Source organism: Carcharhinus amblyrhynchos, chromosome 17 (genome assembly GCF_965287045.1).
Source record: "Carcharhinus amblyrhynchos chromosome 17, sCarAmb.v2.hapA, whole genome shotgun sequence".
NCBI lineage: Eukaryota > Metazoa > Chordata > Chondrichthyes > Carcharhiniformes > Carcharhinidae > Carcharhinus > Carcharhinus amblyrhynchos.
This window is the reverse complement of record NC_137340.1, coordinates 26,850,585-26,871,086: the sequence shown is the minus strand read 5'-3', so window position 1 is coordinate 26,871,086 and position 20,502 is coordinate 26,850,585. Positions and strand designations below refer to the sequence as shown.

Here is a 20,502-nt window from a genome sequence, read left to right as displayed (position 1 = left end):
CTGGGTGTCCTGTGCATGAATTGCAAAAAGTTGATTTGCAGGTGCAGCAGGTAATTAAGAAGGCAAATGGAATGTTGTCCTTCATTGCTAAAGGGATGGAGTATAAAATCAGGGAGGTTATGTTGTGGCTGTATAAGGTGCTGGTGAGGTCATACCTGGAGTACTGTGTATGGTTTTGGTCTCCTTACTTGAGAAAGGATGTACTGGCATTGGAGGGGCTGCAGAGGAGATTCACTAGGTTGATTCCTGAATTGAGAGGGTTAGCCTATAGGAGAGACTGAGTAGACATGGACTATGCTCATTGGAATTTAGGAGAATGAGGATGGATGTTATAGAAACAAAGAAAATTATGAAGGAATAGATAAGACAGTAGCAGGAAAGTTGTTCCCATTGGCAGAACTAGAACCAGAACTAGGAGGCAAAGCCTCAAACATAAGGGGCAGCAGATTTAGGACTGAGTTGAGGAGGAACTTCTTCACCCAAAGAGTTGTGAATCTGTGGAATTCCCTGTTCGGTGAAGCAGCTGAGGCTATCTTGTTGAATGCTTTTAAGGTAAAGATAGATTTTTGAACGGTAAAGGAATTAAAGGTTATGGTGAGCGGGTATAAATGGAGCTGAGTCCATGAAAAGATCAGCCATGATCATCTTGAATGGTGGAGCAGGCTCAAGGGGCCAAATGGCCTCCTGCTCCTAGTTCTTACATTCTTATGTTCTTATATGGGAGGAAGTGGGGGATCAGGATGTGAATTCGTTGATCAGCCATGGTCAAAAAGAAGTGGTGGAGCAGGTTCAAAGGGCTGAATGGCCTACTCCTGCTTCTAGTTTCTATGTAAAGCTCTTTGGAAATTAATGCGATAAATTTAGTAACATGAAAGACAAATTTGTTTGTTTCTCTTCTCTGCAGCAAGCAAAGGGATAACAATGGTCGAACAAGAATTGTGGAAGAAAAGCTTTTCTTACTTTGAAAAGGGTATTCAAGACTTTGAGACTATAGATGATGAAACTAATGCTGCTTTACTACTTTGCAACACTGGGAGATTGATGAGACTTTGTGCTCAGGCACATGCTCCAGCTGGAAGTGATTTGAAAAGGGGAGAATTTTCACTAGAGGAAGCCATGTATTATAACAAGGCATGTATTCTATGTTTTACTTTTCTACCTATGTCTGTGTCTATTCTTTCAAAGTCTTGAATTATATTTTTAAAATTATTCAGTCGTTGACTTCAGCTGAAGGCATGTATGAACAAGTATACAATCTTAACGTAGCAGGCCACTTTCAATTATATGTTGTAGTTGAACTATGACGCATGCATGTAAAATTCTGATGCATTTCTGGAATATTGTAATTATATATTCAGTATTGCAAGTTGTCCTGCCACACAGCTCCAGATAATCGCCTCACATGCTGGGACAAATGCATTGAAGTACACAGCGCACAATATTTTTATTTCAAAAGAGTCTTTATTTCTTCAGAGTACAGAGCTTATCCAATATACATAACCTCATGCAGAGATTTGGTGGCTACAAAATCCCATACACACAAGACAATTTTTATACCTTCATTGGAGATCAGAAACTAAATCGACTTACAGCCAAAATCCTGTCATTAAATCATATAGATGTCACATATGACCTGCTACACCTCATGTTTTTGTCAATTTCGCTGTCCTTATCAGAAAACTATGTCTAAACAACCCTTCCAAGATGTTGTAAAATTTCCAGTCACTGAGAGTCATCTATCTGTCCATCTGTTGTTTCAGGAGATAAATACAAAAAGGGGAGTTAACACATTCCAATCCAATATCTGTACAGATCTTGCTCTGCTCTATCCCACATTCTTGACTGGCTAGCATCCAATTTTCACTAACTTCACCTACAGCTTATTTCCATTATTATTAATCTTTTACTAATCCATCTGTTTAATACAAGTAATCACCTCCAATCTTTTTACATAAATTTCTAACGTTAAAGACTAAATATTCTTAGTTAAAATTTTTAAGTTGCGCATACAATAATTATTAGGCAATTGAACTGGAAAGTAGAAATTTTGATTCGCACCTAACAAATGAGGAGAGTATTTGTGTTATCCAGAGTTAGCCCATTTAATATTCTTAATGCCGTGGATTCTGGTGTATAGGAATAATGGTGAGGGTTTTAACTATTAGGAAGTATCTTGGACAACAATCTCCAGTGTTAGCACAGACACAGTGGAAATCATGAAATTGCTGTCTGAGTTGCTGTAATCCTCTAGTTTTCATCACTAAACTAGTATGTCACCAAGTCAATCATCATTCATGCGCACAAAGGATGTTGGGTTCAGTACTTCCCACTAGATAGCCACTGAACATGTCCAATAAAAATTTCAGCTTTCCATTTAATTAAAAGCAAAATTTTAAGTCTTAATTTACTTTAGAAAGCATTGGTTCTCATTCCTTCAGACTTTCACCATCAGAGATTTTTAAAACTAATTTATTTTTAATTGTTAATGGTACCTTTTTTATTTTGTTTCTTTACCCCTCAATCCCATCTTTCATGTACACTTTATTTTGTTCTTGTATATCATTTGGCACTGAATTAAATATTCTACCTTGCATTTTCTGGTTTAGACCCAGCATGTCCCAAGTAAGGATTGTTTGATCTGTGGTTAAGGACATGTGGGTTGTTGCTTGTTCGGTTCACCCAGGTCCTAGATGCCTGTAAAGGGAATGGTCTTATTTTATTGTCAGTAGCTACAATTTTCAGTGCAAAGCTTGGAGAACCAGTGGTCAAATATAATTGTTATGATTGGCACCATTTGTTTTTATTGATAGTAAAATCCAGGGCAATCTATTTTTGATTTGCTTTCTTTCCGCATGTTTCTCATCTCTCTGAACAGCAGAGCATCAAGATAGAGTAGTCCAAATCCTAGATTGCTACACAGTGTTAATCTGTTCAAAGAATTTCTCCTTAAGGTGAAGATCTTCCTTTAAAGGCCTAATGAAAGCAATGGAATTGTGTTTCAATAAACATTTATGGTCCTCAGCTCTGAAAAGTATCACCGGTTTCATGTTTGAAATCTAGCTCATTTTAAGAAGATACTTTGTGTACACTTTTATTGTGAAAGCCCATTTTTCAAATTTGTTCTTGGGGTGTGCAAGGAGTGACATACTTGTGCATATATTGTGGGTGTGTGTGTATATATAGATATATACACACACACACACATACATATAAATATAGCCCATCCTCAGTTGTTCTGAGATGGGTAATAAATATGGCTTTCTTGGCATCATCCACATCCCAGGAATGTTGAAGTTTGCATTTGTTCCACGTTTACTTTTACTTCTATGCTAATTTTTTCTTCAGGTTTGAGCTAGGTTATGGCTATTGAAGAACTTAGGTACTTTCTAACACCAAGGCAGAAAGCGGTGAGTGGACACAAGACGAAGCCTGAGTGAGATGTAGATTAAGTGAGCAGTTGGGAATGTGGTTCAGGTGGGAAATTCAGTGCAGAGGGGCAAAAAGGTGCTTTTTTTTTTGTATTTATATCAGCCTTCGCTGGTTGATGAGCTTGTTTGCTTGTCTCCAAGCTAGGTGAATGCAACTTCCTATTTATCTGTGTAAATTATTAATTAATTGATAAAATAAATAAAGTTGGATAGAAATGGCAGTACTGATGATGTACTGAGACTGTAGAATGTAAGAATTTGTGGACTGCACTGCAGTCCCAAACAACCACATGTGCAGTAAGTGTCTTGAGCTACTTCGGCTCTGAGTTGCTGAACTAGTCTGAAACTAGTCTGGACATTGCAGGACATCAGGAAGGGGGAGAGTTACCTAGACACTTTGCTCCAGGAAGCAGTCACTCCCCTTAGGATAGGCAGAACAGAGTTGGTCAGGGACAGAAGAGTGTGGCTGAAAATCAGGCAGGTAAGTAAGGGGGACCAGTATGTAGTGATGGAGAAACCTCAGCCCCTGACTTTGTCCTGCAGTTACATGGTGCTTGCTACCTGTGTAGATGGGAGAAGGACTGCAAAGAAGATAAGTGGTTTTCATATGACACCATAGTAAAGGATATTTATAACCTGGTACGTATTGCAGACATGATGTGGAGATGCTGGCGTTGGACTTGTTTTTACAGTTTTTACAGAGATGCAAGAAAGCAGACAAGATACCTAAAGGACTAAAGATCACGAACCCACTCAGATCACTCATGTCTCTGCAATAGCACATATTGCAGAGACATACCTAAAAGGTGACCAAGATTGGGACCTATAAAGTTTTTGACATATTGGGCATAGGTTAAAAATTACCACCAGTGTGCAAAAAATGGGCACACAGCAACTGATTGCTGGTGCAAAGATGCATAATGCAGGAATTGTGGCTAAAAAGGGGTGGATCGAGCATGGGTGTTGGAGAAAGAAGCAACAAGTTCCAAGCAAGAATTATAAACAACAAAAACCAAGTGTATCAAATGGAAAACTGAATAGAAGGAGATGGATCCACAGGATACAAAAAGGATTCCAAAAAGATCAGAGTCACAGTCAGATGATGAGCTGTCATTGGTGCAACAAACCAATACTGAGTTACTCCTTTACTGGACAGACAACCAGTGAAAATGGTGGTGAACGCCAAAGCAGCAGTTCTTTTGGCACCAGAAACAGTTTACCAAATGAAACTACGACATATCGCCATAAAACGCTCAAAGATAATACTAAAAACCTATAATGGGGAAGTGGTTCAGTTGAGGGGCCATATGTAAATATGCAGTTAAAAAGACAGACTGCAGACTTGTCCTTGCACGTTGTTAAAGGTAACTATTCAGCCCTAATGGGGAAACGTTCTGGAGAAAAATCAAGCTTAATTGGGCCAAGGTAAATCTCATATCGGAATCCAAAGCAGGACTACTAAAGATTTTAAAGAAAAATGCTATTGTCTTTATTAGAGAGTTGGGAAGCAGGAAAGAAGAAAGAGAGCTAGAGATTAAGGACAAAAGCCAAGCAAGATACTTCAAGGCCATGTTAATGCTGCACGCCATCAGACCCAAGGGCAAGGCAGAATTAAGAGAACCTGGTTACGGTGGGCTCCTTGAACCCATTTATGCAAGTGATTGGGCCACGCTGATAGTAACCTGATGAAGATAGTTTGGTATGCATATATGTCAATTTTAAAGTCACCATCAATCTGGTACTGTGTGCACCTTAAAACATAAATCAACTTTGTTAATTTTTGGACTTATTGAAGTATTGTGGAAGGTTTGTCCCTAATCTAGCAATGATTCTCAAGCTTTTGCACAACTTATTGCATCAAAACAGGAAATGGAAATTGGTGGATCAGAGCAAGACAATCTTCATACAAGTTAAGGTTGTGAATAAAGCTCAGTCTATCACTCAAACGAACCTCCCATCCGCTAACACGGTCTACACTACCCGCTGCTTCGGAAAAGCAGCCAGCATAATCAAGGACCCCACGCACCCGGGACTCTGTTCCACCTTCTTCCATCGGAGAAAAAGATACAAAAGTCTGAGATCATATACCAAACAACTCAAAAACAGCCTCTTCCCTGCTGCCAATAGACTTTGATTATGTTGGTTGCTTTTCCGAGGCAGCAGGAAGTATAGACAGTGTCAATGGATGGGAGGCTGGTTTGAATGATGGACTGGGCTTCATTCATGACCTTAACTTGTATGAAGAGCATCTTGCACTAATCCACCAATTTCCATTTCCTGTTTTGATGCAATAAGTTGTATAAAGGCTCGAGATTTTTGAATGGATCTAGCTCGCATTAAGTTGATCTTTGTCTGCACCCTAGCTATGACTGTAACACTACATTCTGCACTCCCTTGTTTCCTTCCCTATATATGGTATGCTTTGTCTGCATAGCGCGCAAGAAACAATACTTTTCATTGTATACTAATACATGTGACAATAAATCTAACCATATCAAGGATATATTATTAAAGCTGGAAGTACTGACGCACTTTGATCCGTAGTTACTCCTGCAACTGGCTTGCGACTCAACACTTATGGGTTGGGAGAAGTAATTTCTCACATAATGCCCAATGGTGAAAAGAACCCAATAACATTTGCACCAAGATCCTTGAAAAAGTAGAAATGAACTATGCACAGATAGAGAAGGAAGCTTTATTTTTGGGTTCAAACCTTTTTACCAATACCTACATAGAAGGAAATCTACTTTTCTAATGGATTATCCACCTCTGAACAACAATACTCGAGCCTTATACTGGTAATCCATCATTAGAAATGAGCTAGATGAAGAGATGGGCTTTGCTGTTGTTACGACATACATTCATGATAAAATATCATCAATCAAATGCTGATGGACTCTCCAGATTATCTTTACCTAATGGGTTGTCAGTGAATAGCTTGACTGGCACTGTTTTCCATTTCAAAGAGGTCAATAATACTCCTATAACCACAGGACAAGTTGAGAATTATACCAGAAATGATCCACTACTGTGGAAAGCTATGGACATGGTATTTTTGGCAAGACTGCAGGAACAAACCTTATGTTACCCGAAATCTCAAACTATCTGTGTAGGCTGGTTGTCTTCTCTAGGAACGAGGGTTATTATTCCACCATTGCTAAGGAAACGTGTCCTAAACCAATCTCATGAAAGTAATTATGGAATCATAATGAGGGAGATAGAAGCTATTTTTGGTGGCCAGGGCTCCATAGCAGAATCAAGGAGAAGGTGGGTATGTGTTTGGCTTGTGCAAAAGTTCAAAACCTGCCACCACTGGCACCATTACACCCATGGGACTGGCCAGAAGGGCCATGGTAATATTAAATGCATAAAGCTGGTTTGTTATTTGATTTGAGCATGTGGGATGTTGAGACATTCTTCCGTATGCAACATTTATAAGATTCTTCTAAATTAATAAAATATTTCATATTCCTGCAAATGTCATAGCAAGCACTTTTAACACTTAAACTCCATTTCTACTATTACAAAAAGATTCTATAGGATTAGCGGGGTATGGGCCTGTTTCCGTGCTGTATGACTCTAAGTTAGCATTTAAGCAGTTTCAGGAATTGCAGAGTTTGTGAGCTTAGAATTTAACTAAAAAGTCTTTACTTTACATATAGGCTGTGGATTACTATCTAAAGGCAATGAGATCACTTAGCGAATGGGAGAAACATCCGGCTGTTTGGGATTCTGTGAAATGGGAGCTATCAACAACTTATTTTACTATGGCAACATTGGAGCAGGATTATGCTCCATTATCAAGAAAAGCTCAGGAACAGGTATTGCATAAGATTCATTCTGATTTTTATTCCGTTCACATGAAAGTAAATGATGCATTTTCCACGTTTTGGAAGGTGCGATTAGTTTGTTAAAGGATAACACTGATGATGGTGTTCGTACACAAATGTTTTCCACTAGGAGCTACTGTATAGGAGTAAGAATCCTTGCTGAATTGCCTCCCGCAGCCTATTTCAGAAAATTGCGCCCAATTCTATGTCATTACTGCAAGTTGGTAGAGATTGAGAAAGTTAGGGAAGGACCTGTGGGAAGGGCATAATTAGAGACCATCAGTACAATAAGTCACCAAGAAATCCAACAGGGAATTCAGAAGAAATGTCTTCATTGAATGGTGCGAATGTGAGGCTCACTGCCACAGGGAGTGGTTGAAACCAATAGCTTAGATGCATTTAACAGGAAGTGAGACAAGCTGAGTGGAGCGTAAACACTTATATGAGCATATTACAAGTACAATGAAATGTAACCTGCTGATAAGTGGAAGAACATTTTTCAACACCAAACCCTATTGTCATTGTTTTAAAGGCCATTTAAAATAGTGTTGAATTAGTAAAAGACAAATGCCGCTTCCTTTTAATACAAAGAATCATGATTTTATACATCAGAAGTTCCGCATATGCTGGCATGTATTCAATATTTACTTTCCACTTTGAGGTTAAATTATATCTTGTTAAATAATACCAATTATCATTTTGTATTGTATTATAATTTTTCAGATTGAAAGAGAAGTTGCTGATTCTATGATGAAATCGCTTAAGTACTGTGATATTCATACAGAATCTGCAAGACAGCCCTTATGTCAGTATCGGGCTGCAACAATTCATCATAGACTCGCCTCCATGTATCATAATTCTCTTAGAAACCAGGTAATCTGAAACTTTAATACTTGCGTTGATGTAAAGTCGTACACCTGACATAACCAATAGTAAATTTGGATTGCAACCTGTCAAAGCCATTTTATCTCCTGAAATATCATAGTATTTTGTAAATTTATGTTTAGAAAAGACAAAATAATTGGAAGATACTCCTCTTAAAAGTCACTTTGAAAATTAAGATTTTTAGATTTTTGTAATTTATGTTCATACCTCTGACAGTTTTAATACGTAGGATATGATTTGTCTATTGCACCAATTAAATATAAGTAAAATAACTTGCATCAATTGAATCAATCTTATACTGTAACTGCATGACTGAATTTTTTTGAAGGGGCAATTTTCAGGGAGATTTGAATAGCTGACTGGAAAAATATGAAGCATTACAATCTTTGTATTGGGTTTTTCTTTTCATTTTAGTGTATTTTATATTATATTTATGTGCATATATTTACTATGTTGTGTTCTCCAGAAAAACCATTGCAATGTAATAATCTTTATTTGGGATTGTTCAAGATTATAAGACTCCCTGTCATTCCTAGAATCTCTATGAAATATGGAATTTGTATCATGTATATTTTGCATTTCTTAATGCTAGTGGGAATCAAAAGCAGTTTCGCAAAAGTGGCATAATAATGTTCTCAAATCATCTACAAAAAAGGCTTCGCAAATTAATCATGGTGAGGAGGCATGATATTTATCCCAAATTTGTTCGTCTTTCCATAACTATCCTAATGTTCCTCCACTGCAGAAACTGTTGGGCTTGTTAATGGCCCATGGTTTTAGGGAATCCATTCTATTTGCGAAGGAAATCTTGAATCCTAAATCTACTACTTTACTCATTTGAATCTTTGGTCTCTTATCCCATTGAGTATTTTTAATATGTAAAAATCAATTTGAAAAACAATATACTAAACAATATGTTAAAAGTCAATTTGGTTTAGCATCTTGTATATTTAAGATCAGCTCTCCTGCTTGGTGCTTTTTCAAACTGAATAATTCAAGTTTTTCTGGTCTTTCTTCACAACTCATTTCAGGGGCATTCAGCCCCTGGATCTACTCTCCAATACTTTATTTCTCTTTGTGTTGGTGACCACAACTGAGACCATTCTTACAATGTGGTCCACGTATGGTACTAGATAATTTAATCATAACTTCCTCTCATCTTGTCGTCTGACTTTTATTCTGCTGTTTGGACTGTGTGGTTATACAATCCAGACAACAGGCTTCGCTATGCATTAGTTGAATATACTGAATTTTAGCTTTGACTGAGTGATCACACTCACTTTAGGTGTCAGAAGATTGTGGTTTGAAACCCTACACTAGAAACTCAAGGATATAATCTCAAATGGCATTTTGATGTAATACCTAAGGAGTGCTACACACTTGAAGGTGCTTTCTTTCAGATGACACAAAACAGAAGTTCTATTCAACTTCTCAGGTGGAAGCGCAGTGTCCCATGGTATTAACTGAACAATAGTGGGGGAGTTTGCCTGGTGCCCTATCAACATGTATCCCTCAACCAATATCAGATTCAACAGATTATCTGGTCATATCTTTAGCTGGACCCTTCATTCATTTTAAGATTAAAGTGCCTCCGTTTTTCTCCTGTAAACTTCTGTCATCTATTTTTGTCCTCTCGATGTGATTTGAAAGTCTCTGCAGCTTCTGAACTGCTCTTTGAGCCAAATCTGAGCTTGAGCATGGCCCACAACCAGTTGGCCATTCTATCTCTGCCACTGGTTGTCTAATTTCTGTTTGTCTGCAAATTGGATGCCCCATCCCCATACAGCGTAACAGTGTTTACACTTCATGGTAATTCATGGTTCTGAAAACTCTTGTATTAAAACTTGAGCCTATTTCACTTTGCTGAAATTAACGTTCTAGTTTTGTCAATTAAAAGGCAAACAGCAAACTCTAGTCAACTGGATTGGATTGTTTAAACTAATCTGCCTAAATGCTAACATGGACGATTTCATCCAAAAAAAAATCTTCATAAGTAATTGGTGAAGGAACCTGGCAAAAACCATTTTGTTGATTTAGTTAATACGTTCTTAGAAAGGTGAGAATAATGTTTTGATTAACTGGTAAAAGATCTGCAGTTTCTTCCATTTAAATACAGGTTGGTGATGATCATTTTCGTAAGCAACACCGCAGTTTGGCTGATCTCCATTACAACAAGGCTGTGAAATTGTTTCTGTTGCTGAAAGATGCACCTTGTGAGCTGCTGAGAGTTCAATTAGAACGGGTTGCGTTTTCAGAGTTTCAGATGGCAAGTAAGTAAATATATAAGGTTCAGAAATGAACTGGCCTTTTAACAAATAGAAATTGTCTTAAGTGGTGGATGCAATGCCTAAAATAAAGATTTTAAAAAGAACTAGAGTAATAATGGAGAACAATTGAAAATTTTAAAATCAGGATGTTGCTGGACCAGGAAGTAATGTAGAACACAGATTACAGTTGATGGGTGAATGTGCCTTGGGTCAAGTTAATACACAGCCAACAAAGTTGGAATGGCCCCAAGTTCATGGAGTGAAGAATGGCAGAGACTAGCCAGAAGTGTACTGCAGTAGTTAAGTTTAAAGGTAATGAAGTATCACATAAGGGTTTCAGTAGCAGATGAGCTGAGATGCCTCAATAAGGTGATGTTACAGAGGTGGAAATTGTTGAAAGTGTAGTCCAAAGATCATCTCAGGCTCTGATGTGACATTAAGGTTGGTAAAAAGTCTGACAACACCAGGTTTTAGTCCAACCTATTTATTTGATAATATTCTCACAAGCTTTCGAGGGGTTACCTGACACCTGACGAAGAGGGTAACCCCTCGAAAGCTTGTGAGAATATTATCAAATAAATAGGTTGGACTAAAACCTGGTGTTGTCAGACTTTTTACTGTGTTTACGCCAGTCCAACGCCGGCATACCCACATCATGACATTAAGGTTGAACAGACTGGTTTTGTTTCACACTGTTACCTAGGAAAGGAATGGAGTCAGTTATAGAATTAAAATTGTTTTGTGGATTGAAAACAATGGCTGGAATTTTCTGGCCCTGACAGGGTTGGGCTGGGACAGAAAATGTGGGGAGCCAGCCAAATGTCTGTTAACTTTGGTGGGACCCAATGGATTCAGTCTTCTCAGTACTTTATTGGAGGAAGTTTCTGCTCCTCCAAACTGGATGTTCAAGAAGAATTTTGATAATGTAACAACATTGGAGGAGTCTAGAGAGGTGGTGGTGATGTATGCTTTTGTATCAAATCACTGAGAAGCAACATAAATGAAAAATAGGAGGAAGGCAAGGATGCCTGCTTTGGGAGAAAGAGGTAATGGCACTAGGTTAGGATGATAAGTTATTGTAAGTGGCACTCTGGCCACAATTTGATAAGTACAGAACCAAGTGAGAGCAGTCTGAGCTTGATGACAATGGAGAAAATGTAGAGGAGGATGATATGGTCAACGATGTTAAAGGTTGTAGATAGGTTGAGAAGGGATTGCACACCTTTGTCACACTGGGTGCATTTGTGACTTCGAAAAGGAGTTATTTTGGTATTGGGATAGAAATCTGGTTGGAGAGCTTTAAACTTGGCGTTCCAAAAAAGATGGGCATTGATGTCTTCAAGGACTTGAGAGTAAAGGGAGGTTGGAGATGGGGAAGTGACTTGCAAGAGCAATGGCATCATTGTGGGTGGGAGTTCAGGAGCAGGTTTGGATATTTGAGGATTTATTAAGGCAGAGATGATGGAGAGAGGGACAATCCCTACCTGAAGATAGAGACTGTTACAATATTGGCTAACATGGGGAACAAGAAGGGTAGTAGGGTGGGCAGCATTTTAGTGAGAATAGGGTTGAGGGTGCTGGAGGTAGCTGGGTAAGCTGAGTTCAGAGAGCAGAAGGGGGAGATTGGAAAGAAACTAGAGAAAGTTGCAAGTTCAAATGGGATTTTTAGAGGAAAATAAAATTAGGAATAGGCCATTCAGTCCCTTGCTCCTGCTCGGCCATTTAATAAGATTATGGCAGATCTGATTGTAACTTCAACATGACACCCTTGCGCTTATTGTTGTGGGTAAAGATGTAGGAAACAGGAGAGGGATTTAAGAAGACAATATATAGTGGAGATAAGAAGTCAGGGATTGTCATTGCGTTCCAAGATGATCCTTAAATAGTGAGCTCTTTCAACAAGCAAAAAGTAACAACTCTCTAAGTAGTGACCTACCTAACAGTTCAGCTCTCATTTTTCAGTCCAGAGTTGGAGTATATACCTCTCTGAAAACTGAGGAAAATTACTTAGTTGACATCTCTGACATCTGCTCACTGCGGTAGTTTTTAGTAGCCCAACCCTTAGTAATGGGCCTGGAGAAAGCCTCCCCTGCTCTAAGTTAGCCTTGATGTAGAGATGCCAGCGTTGGGCTGGGGTAAACACAGTAAGAAGTCTCACAACACCAGGTTTAAGTCCAACCAATTTATTTGATAGTAATCCCACAAGCTTTCGGAAACGGTGTTCCTCCGTCAGGTGTGTGGAGGGAGAAAGAAACCAAGAGGAATACAATAACCAACATATTAAACAAATGTGAAAAGTTGATGCAAGTAAAGATAAGCTGTAAAAGTGAAAATGCGGAACAATTTGGACATGCTGTATCTTGACTCTTAATCACAGATCTACTTGGGGATTTTAATTTCAGTGGGGAGCCCACAGGAAACATTATACAGTTTGTATATTTGGTTTGGATGTTCCTTTGCTTTTATTTTCTTGAACCCCTCCCATGATTTTAGAATTTTTTTTGCTTTGACACAACCACTAAGAGATGCTATTGGGGATTGAACGGATCAAATTTTGGCATCAGGTATTGGTGTCAATATCTCTCTCTCCTCCAAAATATTTACACCCCAATCAGGTGATCTAATATTATGATTGTGCACCCTTGTTCTGGATTCCCACATCAGAAGAAATAACTTCGCTGTATCTGCCTTGGTGAATCCTTTTACCACTGTAAACACCTAAATTAGATCACCCCCCCGCCCCTGTCATTAAAATGTGAGTATTAATTAATATTCACTAACGTGAAGGAATCCAAACCATTTATGTAATCGGCTCATATAATTTAACCCTTGAAACCCTGTCATAATTTTGATGTCTCTTTATTCCACCTCATGCAAAGCAAGTAAATGTTTTCTGAAGCTATGGTACAAAAACTGAATACCTGTTCCAGAGTGGGTAACCAAAACCTCTGTACTGAGAAAATCATTATCTTTATTATTCATTATAATCACAGGGTAGAGTTTCATTTGCAGTGTAATCAATGATGATTTCAGCACATATTGCACCAGTTTTGAAAAGTATTTTTCCTCTTGCATTTCTGCTTAAATTCATTGCATATTTTCCATGAAACAGCATTTAAATGCAATTTTTAGAAAATTAAAAACTTACTTTAAAAAATATTCCTTGATATATTTGAGTGCAGTAATTTGGTAAAGTTTGATTAATACAGCTGAAAACACAAAAGAAACAAGGATTTTGATTCACAGCATCAAATCTCCACTTGAGTAACCCAATCTTAAGTTACTACTGAAAATGACAAAAAAAAATTACAAAGCTATTTTCCAGTTAATTTGGGGTATAGTAACAAAACCTTTCAAAATGTTCCCATTAGTACTCGGGCAGTCATGAGATCCAGCTTAACTTTTGGAGCTTCCATAAGGCTTGCAAATGAGTGCAGTTAGCAGAAACACCCAGCTGGTGATTAATTCACCCTGAGGACAGTACATCTAACACAAATAACATCAGTACAAATATTGCAGAAATTTCAGTTGTGCGTAAATTGCATTTAAAATTTGGTGATCTTTCACCTGTTTATACCTCTATCAACAAGAATTGTGCCAAAGAGGGTTGGGGGTGGGAAACACAATTGACTGGAAGCTCTAGGCTTATTTCCTTATTATTCATTATACTCCACAATGGGTAAGTTGTAGAAAGAGTCTTTAAAGGTTTTAGAGTCAAAGCCACTTTTCATCCCAATATTTTCACTTTGGCTATTTTTCACAGTCTTAGCAGGCAGAATAACTTGCAGGGTGATGGTTGCGTATTGTTTCCAAGATTGCTTTCAAATAATAGGCCATTGTTAATTTTGAAATGAAAACATGACATGTTACTTTTAAACAATACTTAAAATTTTAATTTCTCTTAGAAGAAAATTGGAAAATTTAAGCCTGACCAGCCTGTTCAGTATTTAATTCATTATTGTGTTGTTATATGATCCCTTTTAAAATACATCATGGATTAAATAAAAAGTGATATTTTTGTTCCTTTGCCTTGCAGATCAGATCAGCAATGCATCAAAGCTGAAGACTCTTTCAGGTGCACTGGATATAATCATCAATTCAGAATATTCGTTTCAGCTTATCCAGGGTGAACTTTCATGTGCCCAATCGCTGGTAACTGTTTTAAAACTATTTTGTTAGTGAAAGGGCAGAAAGGACTGAGTGATGCAGCAGGTAGCATATTCTTCAACTATGACATAAATCATTTTAGGCTGACAAAATAGCTAAAATTAAGGATGAAGGAGATCTTCCTTCTGTTAACTGAAACATCACTGTATGAAATGACTTTAGGTAATAAGGTTAGTTGACAGCACTACACTGATCACAATTGACAATATTACAGAAGAGCTACTAAAGAAAAACAGATGCAAGCAAAGCAGACATCATACTGATGCAGTGAGGTGTGCTTTTCTGCAATCAGGATGGAGACCAATGTGAAGCTTTATTTTGCATATGTGCTTAATTTTGTACCTGACTTGGGAATTCTAAAGTGATGACATAGGGTATAAAAGTACAAGTGTTTCATTCTCTTGTCTGATAATCCTCAACATCCAACCATCACTCACCTCTCTATCCCCATAAATAAATCAGAATCTTAATTCCATTAAAATATTATCTTTTTTCACAAATAAAATTTCAGGCTTCAAATGATCAAATAATAATCAATTATTGTCCTGATTTCAGTTCTGAGCATGGCATGTGAAACACACTGACTACTATTTTGACATGTAGTTCATTGAGGTTGAAGATGTAGTGGGTGCCTCATGATGTATCCATTGGCTATCCCTCAATTCAAGGGTGGTAACTCGGTCACTAGTTTCTGCCTTGGATCTTGCTGTGATTGAGTGGACCAACTTCAACCCACAGATCTTTGAGTACGTGGGGCAAGCATTCCCATGTAATAATTGGATCCAGAGTGCAGGATTTGTTTCCTTTTTCTTTCTCTGCCGTCACTCTGATTCATCATTGAAGTGTTGGGATACAAAGCTGTAACGTGATGAACAAGTTGTTACCATTCTGAGTACTTGGTAGCAAGCTCCCCAAAGTTATTAAGGTTGATGCTATCCCACTTAAAGGATGGCTTTAGTGTGTCTTTGAAGCGTTTTTTCTTGCCATCCTTGGAAGGCTAACTGCTCAAAGGTTTGAGGACATGACTTGGTGGGGATTTGATTTTCACCCACGTGGGCAGTGGCCAGTCCATCAAAGTTGATTTTGCAACAATTTTGCCCAAGTACTTGTGGGCCTGGCTTTAAGAAAGATATTTGTATTTGTTCAACAGTCCACCCACTGAATCTGGCAGATTAGGTGGTGATGTTGCTGATGGAATTTCTCGAGTTCTAATGTTATTGATGCATAGTCCAAGTCTCAATGCAGTATAGGAGCTTGGTGACAACAAGTGTTCTACACCTAAGGCTTTTGTTGACTTATGGAATGTCTTTGTAGTCAAACACTAGCTGTTGTAATTTGTAGAAGACTGAACTGACCCACTTGATTCGGTGTTGGATCTCCTTGTCAGTCATGGCCTTTTGAGGGAGGTAATTGCCAAGATATGGCAAGTGCTCAACATATTCCAGAGTCTCACCTTCAGTATGATTAGAAGTTGGAATGTTTGCTTGACATGGTGTGGACTGATAAATTTTGTTTTGGCAACACTAAAGGACAGGCCAAGTTTCTTGTGTGTAGAATTGAAAGATTTGAGGGTGAATCGTAGATCTGGTGCTGAGTAAGTAACAACACTGCAGTCATCCACAGACTATAGATCATATATATTGGCGCTGGTCAGTTCAGCATGGAGGCAACTGAGGTTGAAGAGTTTTCCATTTATATGGTATTTAATAGTGACACTAGAGGGCAGTTGACCTTTGAGATGAATAGCCACTACCAGGTAGACTGGGAGCTATGAGATAGCCTTGCTTGAACGCATTCCAGATTTTAAGTGTCAGTTTCAGATTCCCCAGTTGACTGTTGGAGTCATAGTATCATGAACAATTGCAGAGTTGTGCTATAGTTTCTTTGACATGCAAATTATATGAATGATGTATTCAGATATGTGTTTGATGTTGCCATATGGACACCAAGACTTTAACTGGACAGACCTAGTCTCATGGAGTCAAACTGACTTCTGCGCTTCATTTAAGCAGACACTCATCTACAGCCACTAAGGTCATTAGGATCTGTGTGGCAATGAGTGCTGCATTTCTACACATGTTCTAAAATTCTAAATTTGCTTCCTTTTGACTTTTTCCCCCTTTATGTTGATTGTTGAAAAGTAGGAAGAAAAATAAGGTAAGAAACCAGAGAGGTTTAGGGAGGGAATTCCAGAGCTTGGGGCCTAAGCAAGTAAAGACATAGCAAATGGAGTGATTAAAACAAGAAGGCCCTTTCACCTCACAAGTGTTGCAGGTGATCAAACCTAGAGTCATGCAAATCTGCACATTCTTGTTGTTAGCTACCAAGGTTTCTTCATTTTGTGAGAACTATCTATTTTCTTCACATCCCTGCCTCCCCCCCCCCAAAATGTTGTCCAGATAAAGTAGGATGCACATTAATGGTCTGTTCCATTCAGCACAACTTGCAATGCAAAGTGATGGGAGTTGGAGAAGGCATAGCATCAGGAAAAAAGGTTCCCTTAGACGAGCAATTATTTCAAAATGGAGAGCCATAAGAAGGAAAAGCAGCAGAACTCATTGCAGCTGAGCAGGATAGGGTGCAGCTGATAGCACATTTGTATGAAAAGTTGCAAAAGCTCATTTAGCAATATCAATCCCTTGAATTTGCATTTTTAAAAATTAAAATCATTTGGCCACCCTTGATATTGACTTTTAGACAGTGCGGACTAAAAGGGTGTCGTGAGAGGAAACAACAACTGTATTAATAATGTTGATTTTAATTTTAAATTATTTAGTTACCCAAGTAATTTCATCAAAATTTACAAACTCTACAACTTCAAAGAGGTGTTGTTCAAGTATCTTCAGCAGAGCTGGTGGACCACTACAATTACTTGTGTGAGCTCCCAGGTAGCTGGTCCACCTTGTTGTCAAACGAGGGGCATGCACACGGTGGGTCGTGCGTGGGCTGCTCTTGGAGGTTTCGAGAGTGGCCTAGTACTTTGTGTCGTTGTGTGTGCTTAATCCTGGACCAGCAGACAGGCACCACAACAGCTCAGTGACTATCGCTGCTAGCTGTGCAGATACATGGATTTGGGCCTGTATCTGTGGGAGTTTGCGCATTCTCCCTGTGGTTGCGTGGGTTCCTCCGGGTGCTCCGGTTTCCCCCCACACCCCAAAGATGTGCTCTTAGGCTGATTGGTGTACCAAATTGACCCTACACTATTCTCCCCTGAATCTGGCTACATTAGGGGTACTATTCACATACACACGGGGCAGGGTAGGTGTAGGAAAATGCTTTGTTGAAATGGCGGCGTGGGCTCATTGGGCCGAAGGGCCTGTTTCCCATGCTGGGTTGTTCGTTGTTCTTTGTTCTTTGTAGCTCTTAGGCCTGGACATCCAGATGTCATTGTCCCTATGAGAGTCCAGCTGCACACGCTGCAGCACTTTATCTGCTACTGGGGAAGTCTGGCCCAACTGTCTTTCTGGCATCATGGCTGATCTTACTTGATAGGGTGTGGAGCAATGCCTATGTTGACAACCTGAGACAATAGCACATGTCTCACTGTTTGCTGCTTCTACTCCTGTAGGCTGAGGGCTTATCAGTTCCATTGTTAGGTACATAGGAGCAGGCGTATCCCATTTGGCCTGTTGAGCCAGCTCTGCCAATCAAATAAATAAATCACGACTGATCATCTTCCTCTAGATTTTTCCTCTCTATCTCCATATCATCTGAGCTACACTACAACAGACTGCACAAAATTAATTAAAAGCACTTGAACTTAACGTTTTTCGAGCAGAATCTCCAGGGAGATCAGAGAATATGGAGTTTTACCTTAGGCACATGCTGTTTCAGTTTCTTGCTATCCACTTCCAATAGTAAAGACTTACAGAAGTGAATACAACTCACTTTGATGTGCATTCCTGCTTTAAGTAGACTCTGCTGGAAGCTGCACACTGAGGGTACTTACTGCTGGGTCAGCAAATTTGGTGAAAACTCCGCAGGTAAGTTCAGGCATTAAAATATGGTTTTTGACTGCAGTACTCTGGTTTTGAACTGAGACTTAAAACTCATTTACTGAAAACTGGCGCATTTTAAAATCATGTTATGTTCTCTATTAGCCCATTTTGTCTTGACATATTTTTAATTTCGTTACATAAATAATTGATAAATATTGTAACAAGTATTCAGAAGTGATCTCAAGCTAAAATTCATATTGATTCATCTAGCAAGGAAATTGTCAAGCACTCCATGGTATGCCTGAAAATGATTCATCCAGCCTTAATGAAGAAGAGATCATAAACCTTGTCAACATGTTTGAAGCTCGACTTTCTTTTCTGTTGTTTCAACTTATCAAACTACTGACCTCAAAAAGGAAAAACAGGTAATGCATTTCCTTTCTTTAGTTATCAGTATACTAGTTTGTACCCATTCCCCCGGGTAGTTTGCATTGTTATGTCGACATCTGTAAAACACAAATGTGTGCCTAAGGTTATAGAAAAAAGGAGTCAACCATACACTTCCTCAGACCTGCTGTTCAATTCAATGTGATCGTGGCTAATCTACCTCAACTCCACTTTTTTGCCCTTTTCCCATTGCTTCCTTGAGAGACCAAAAGTCAGCCCATTTCAGGCTTATTTCAGTTGTGTTCAATGATGGAGTATCCACAACCCTGTGAGATAGAGTTCCAAGGATTCAGAATCCACTACGAAAAAGGTTTTCCTCATCTCAGTTACAGATGATTGAGCCTTTATACTGAGACTATGTCCTTGTGTTCTAGAATCCCCAACCAGGGAAAACAACCTCTGTTTACCCTATCAGGTTCCTTCAGGATCTTTTACGTTTCAGAAGAGCTGTCATTTTCCTAAACTCTGAAAAATATAGGCCCAATTAAATCAGCCCTTCATCTCAGGACCATCCTCTCAAGGCAAGTATATCCTTCCTTCAGTAAGGACATTAAAATGGTGCACAGTGTTTTCATCAACAAAACCTGTACATAGGAATAAGAGTAGCTCACATATTTATGCATTCATTTAGAATGTGGATGATCAGCTATCTGAATGCCACTTTTTGCACTACTTCCATATCCCTTAATGTCATTAGTCTCCAGAAATATTTCAATTTATGTCTTGAACCAGCTAAACGATTTAGCTTCCACAACCCTCTGGATATAGAATCCCAAAGATTCACTACACTCTCAGTGAATAACTTGCTCCTCAAAACAGTCATAAATGGCTTACTCCTTCTCCTGACATTGTACAGTTAATTTACAGTTGCAGCAAGACTTCCTTATTCTTGTAAAGTCATGGAGATGAATAGGTAATGGCTAATATTTAAGGAACAAACATATGCATTTCAACAGTTTTACATTCATTTCTGACACAAAATGGGTGGTACAGTAGCAGAGTGGTTAGCACTGCTGCTTCACAGCTCCAGAGATCTGGGTTCGATTCCCAGCTTAGGTCACTGTCTGTGTGGAGTTTGCACATTCTCCTCGTGTCTGTGCGGGTTTCCTCCGGGTACTCCAGTTTCCTCCAAAGATGTGTGGGTCAGGTTGATTGGCCAGACTAAAATTGCCCCTTAGTGTCCTGAGATGCTTAGATTAGAGGGATTAGTGAGTAAAATATCTAGAGATATGGGGGTAGGGCCTGGGTGGGATTGTGGTTGGTGCAGACTCGATGGGCCGAATGGTCTCTTTTTGTACTGAAGGGTTTCTACAATTTTCTATGATTTCTATGAAAATCACAAAAAAAGCAGCCTAACTCATTCATTACAAAATAAATGAAGGTTGTATTAGATCCAGTGTCATACAAAGTTGCTAGAAAAGTAGCAAGCTTAAGGTTAGGGAGCAGTTCAGAATTCAGCAAAGGACGGTCTGGAGATTAAGAAGGGAAATATAGAGCATGAGAGTAAACTTTCAAGTAACATAATAGTGAACTGTAAAAG

The 20,502-nt window shown here is 38.8% G+C and overlaps 1 protein-coding gene across 4 annotated transcripts in view; it reads left to right on the top strand.

The window, feature by feature from the left end:
- Nucleotides 1–20,502, top strand: part of edrf1 (erythroid differentiation regulatory factor 1) — an 80,811-nt gene that overhangs the window by 55,579 nt on the left and 4,730 nt on the right. For 2 of the 4 annotated variants that reach the window (XM_080205651.1, XM_080205650.1), the window contains 6 exons: nt 905–1,131; nt 7,091–7,249; nt 7,982–8,131; nt 10,260–10,413; nt 14,447–14,562; nt 18,786–18,940. In XM_080205651.1, the coding sequence (XP_080061777.1) occupies nt 905–1,131; nt 7,091–7,249; nt 7,982–8,131; nt 10,260–10,413; nt 14,447–14,562; nt 18,786–18,940 (961 nt within the window). Of the gene's footprint in view, nt 1–904; nt 1,132–7,090; nt 7,250–7,981; nt 8,132–8,735; nt 8,818–10,239; nt 10,414–14,446; nt 14,563–18,785; nt 18,941–20,502 lie in introns of those variants that run through there. The other 2 variants (XR_013888851.1, XM_080205652.1) reach the window with 2 other exon arrangements.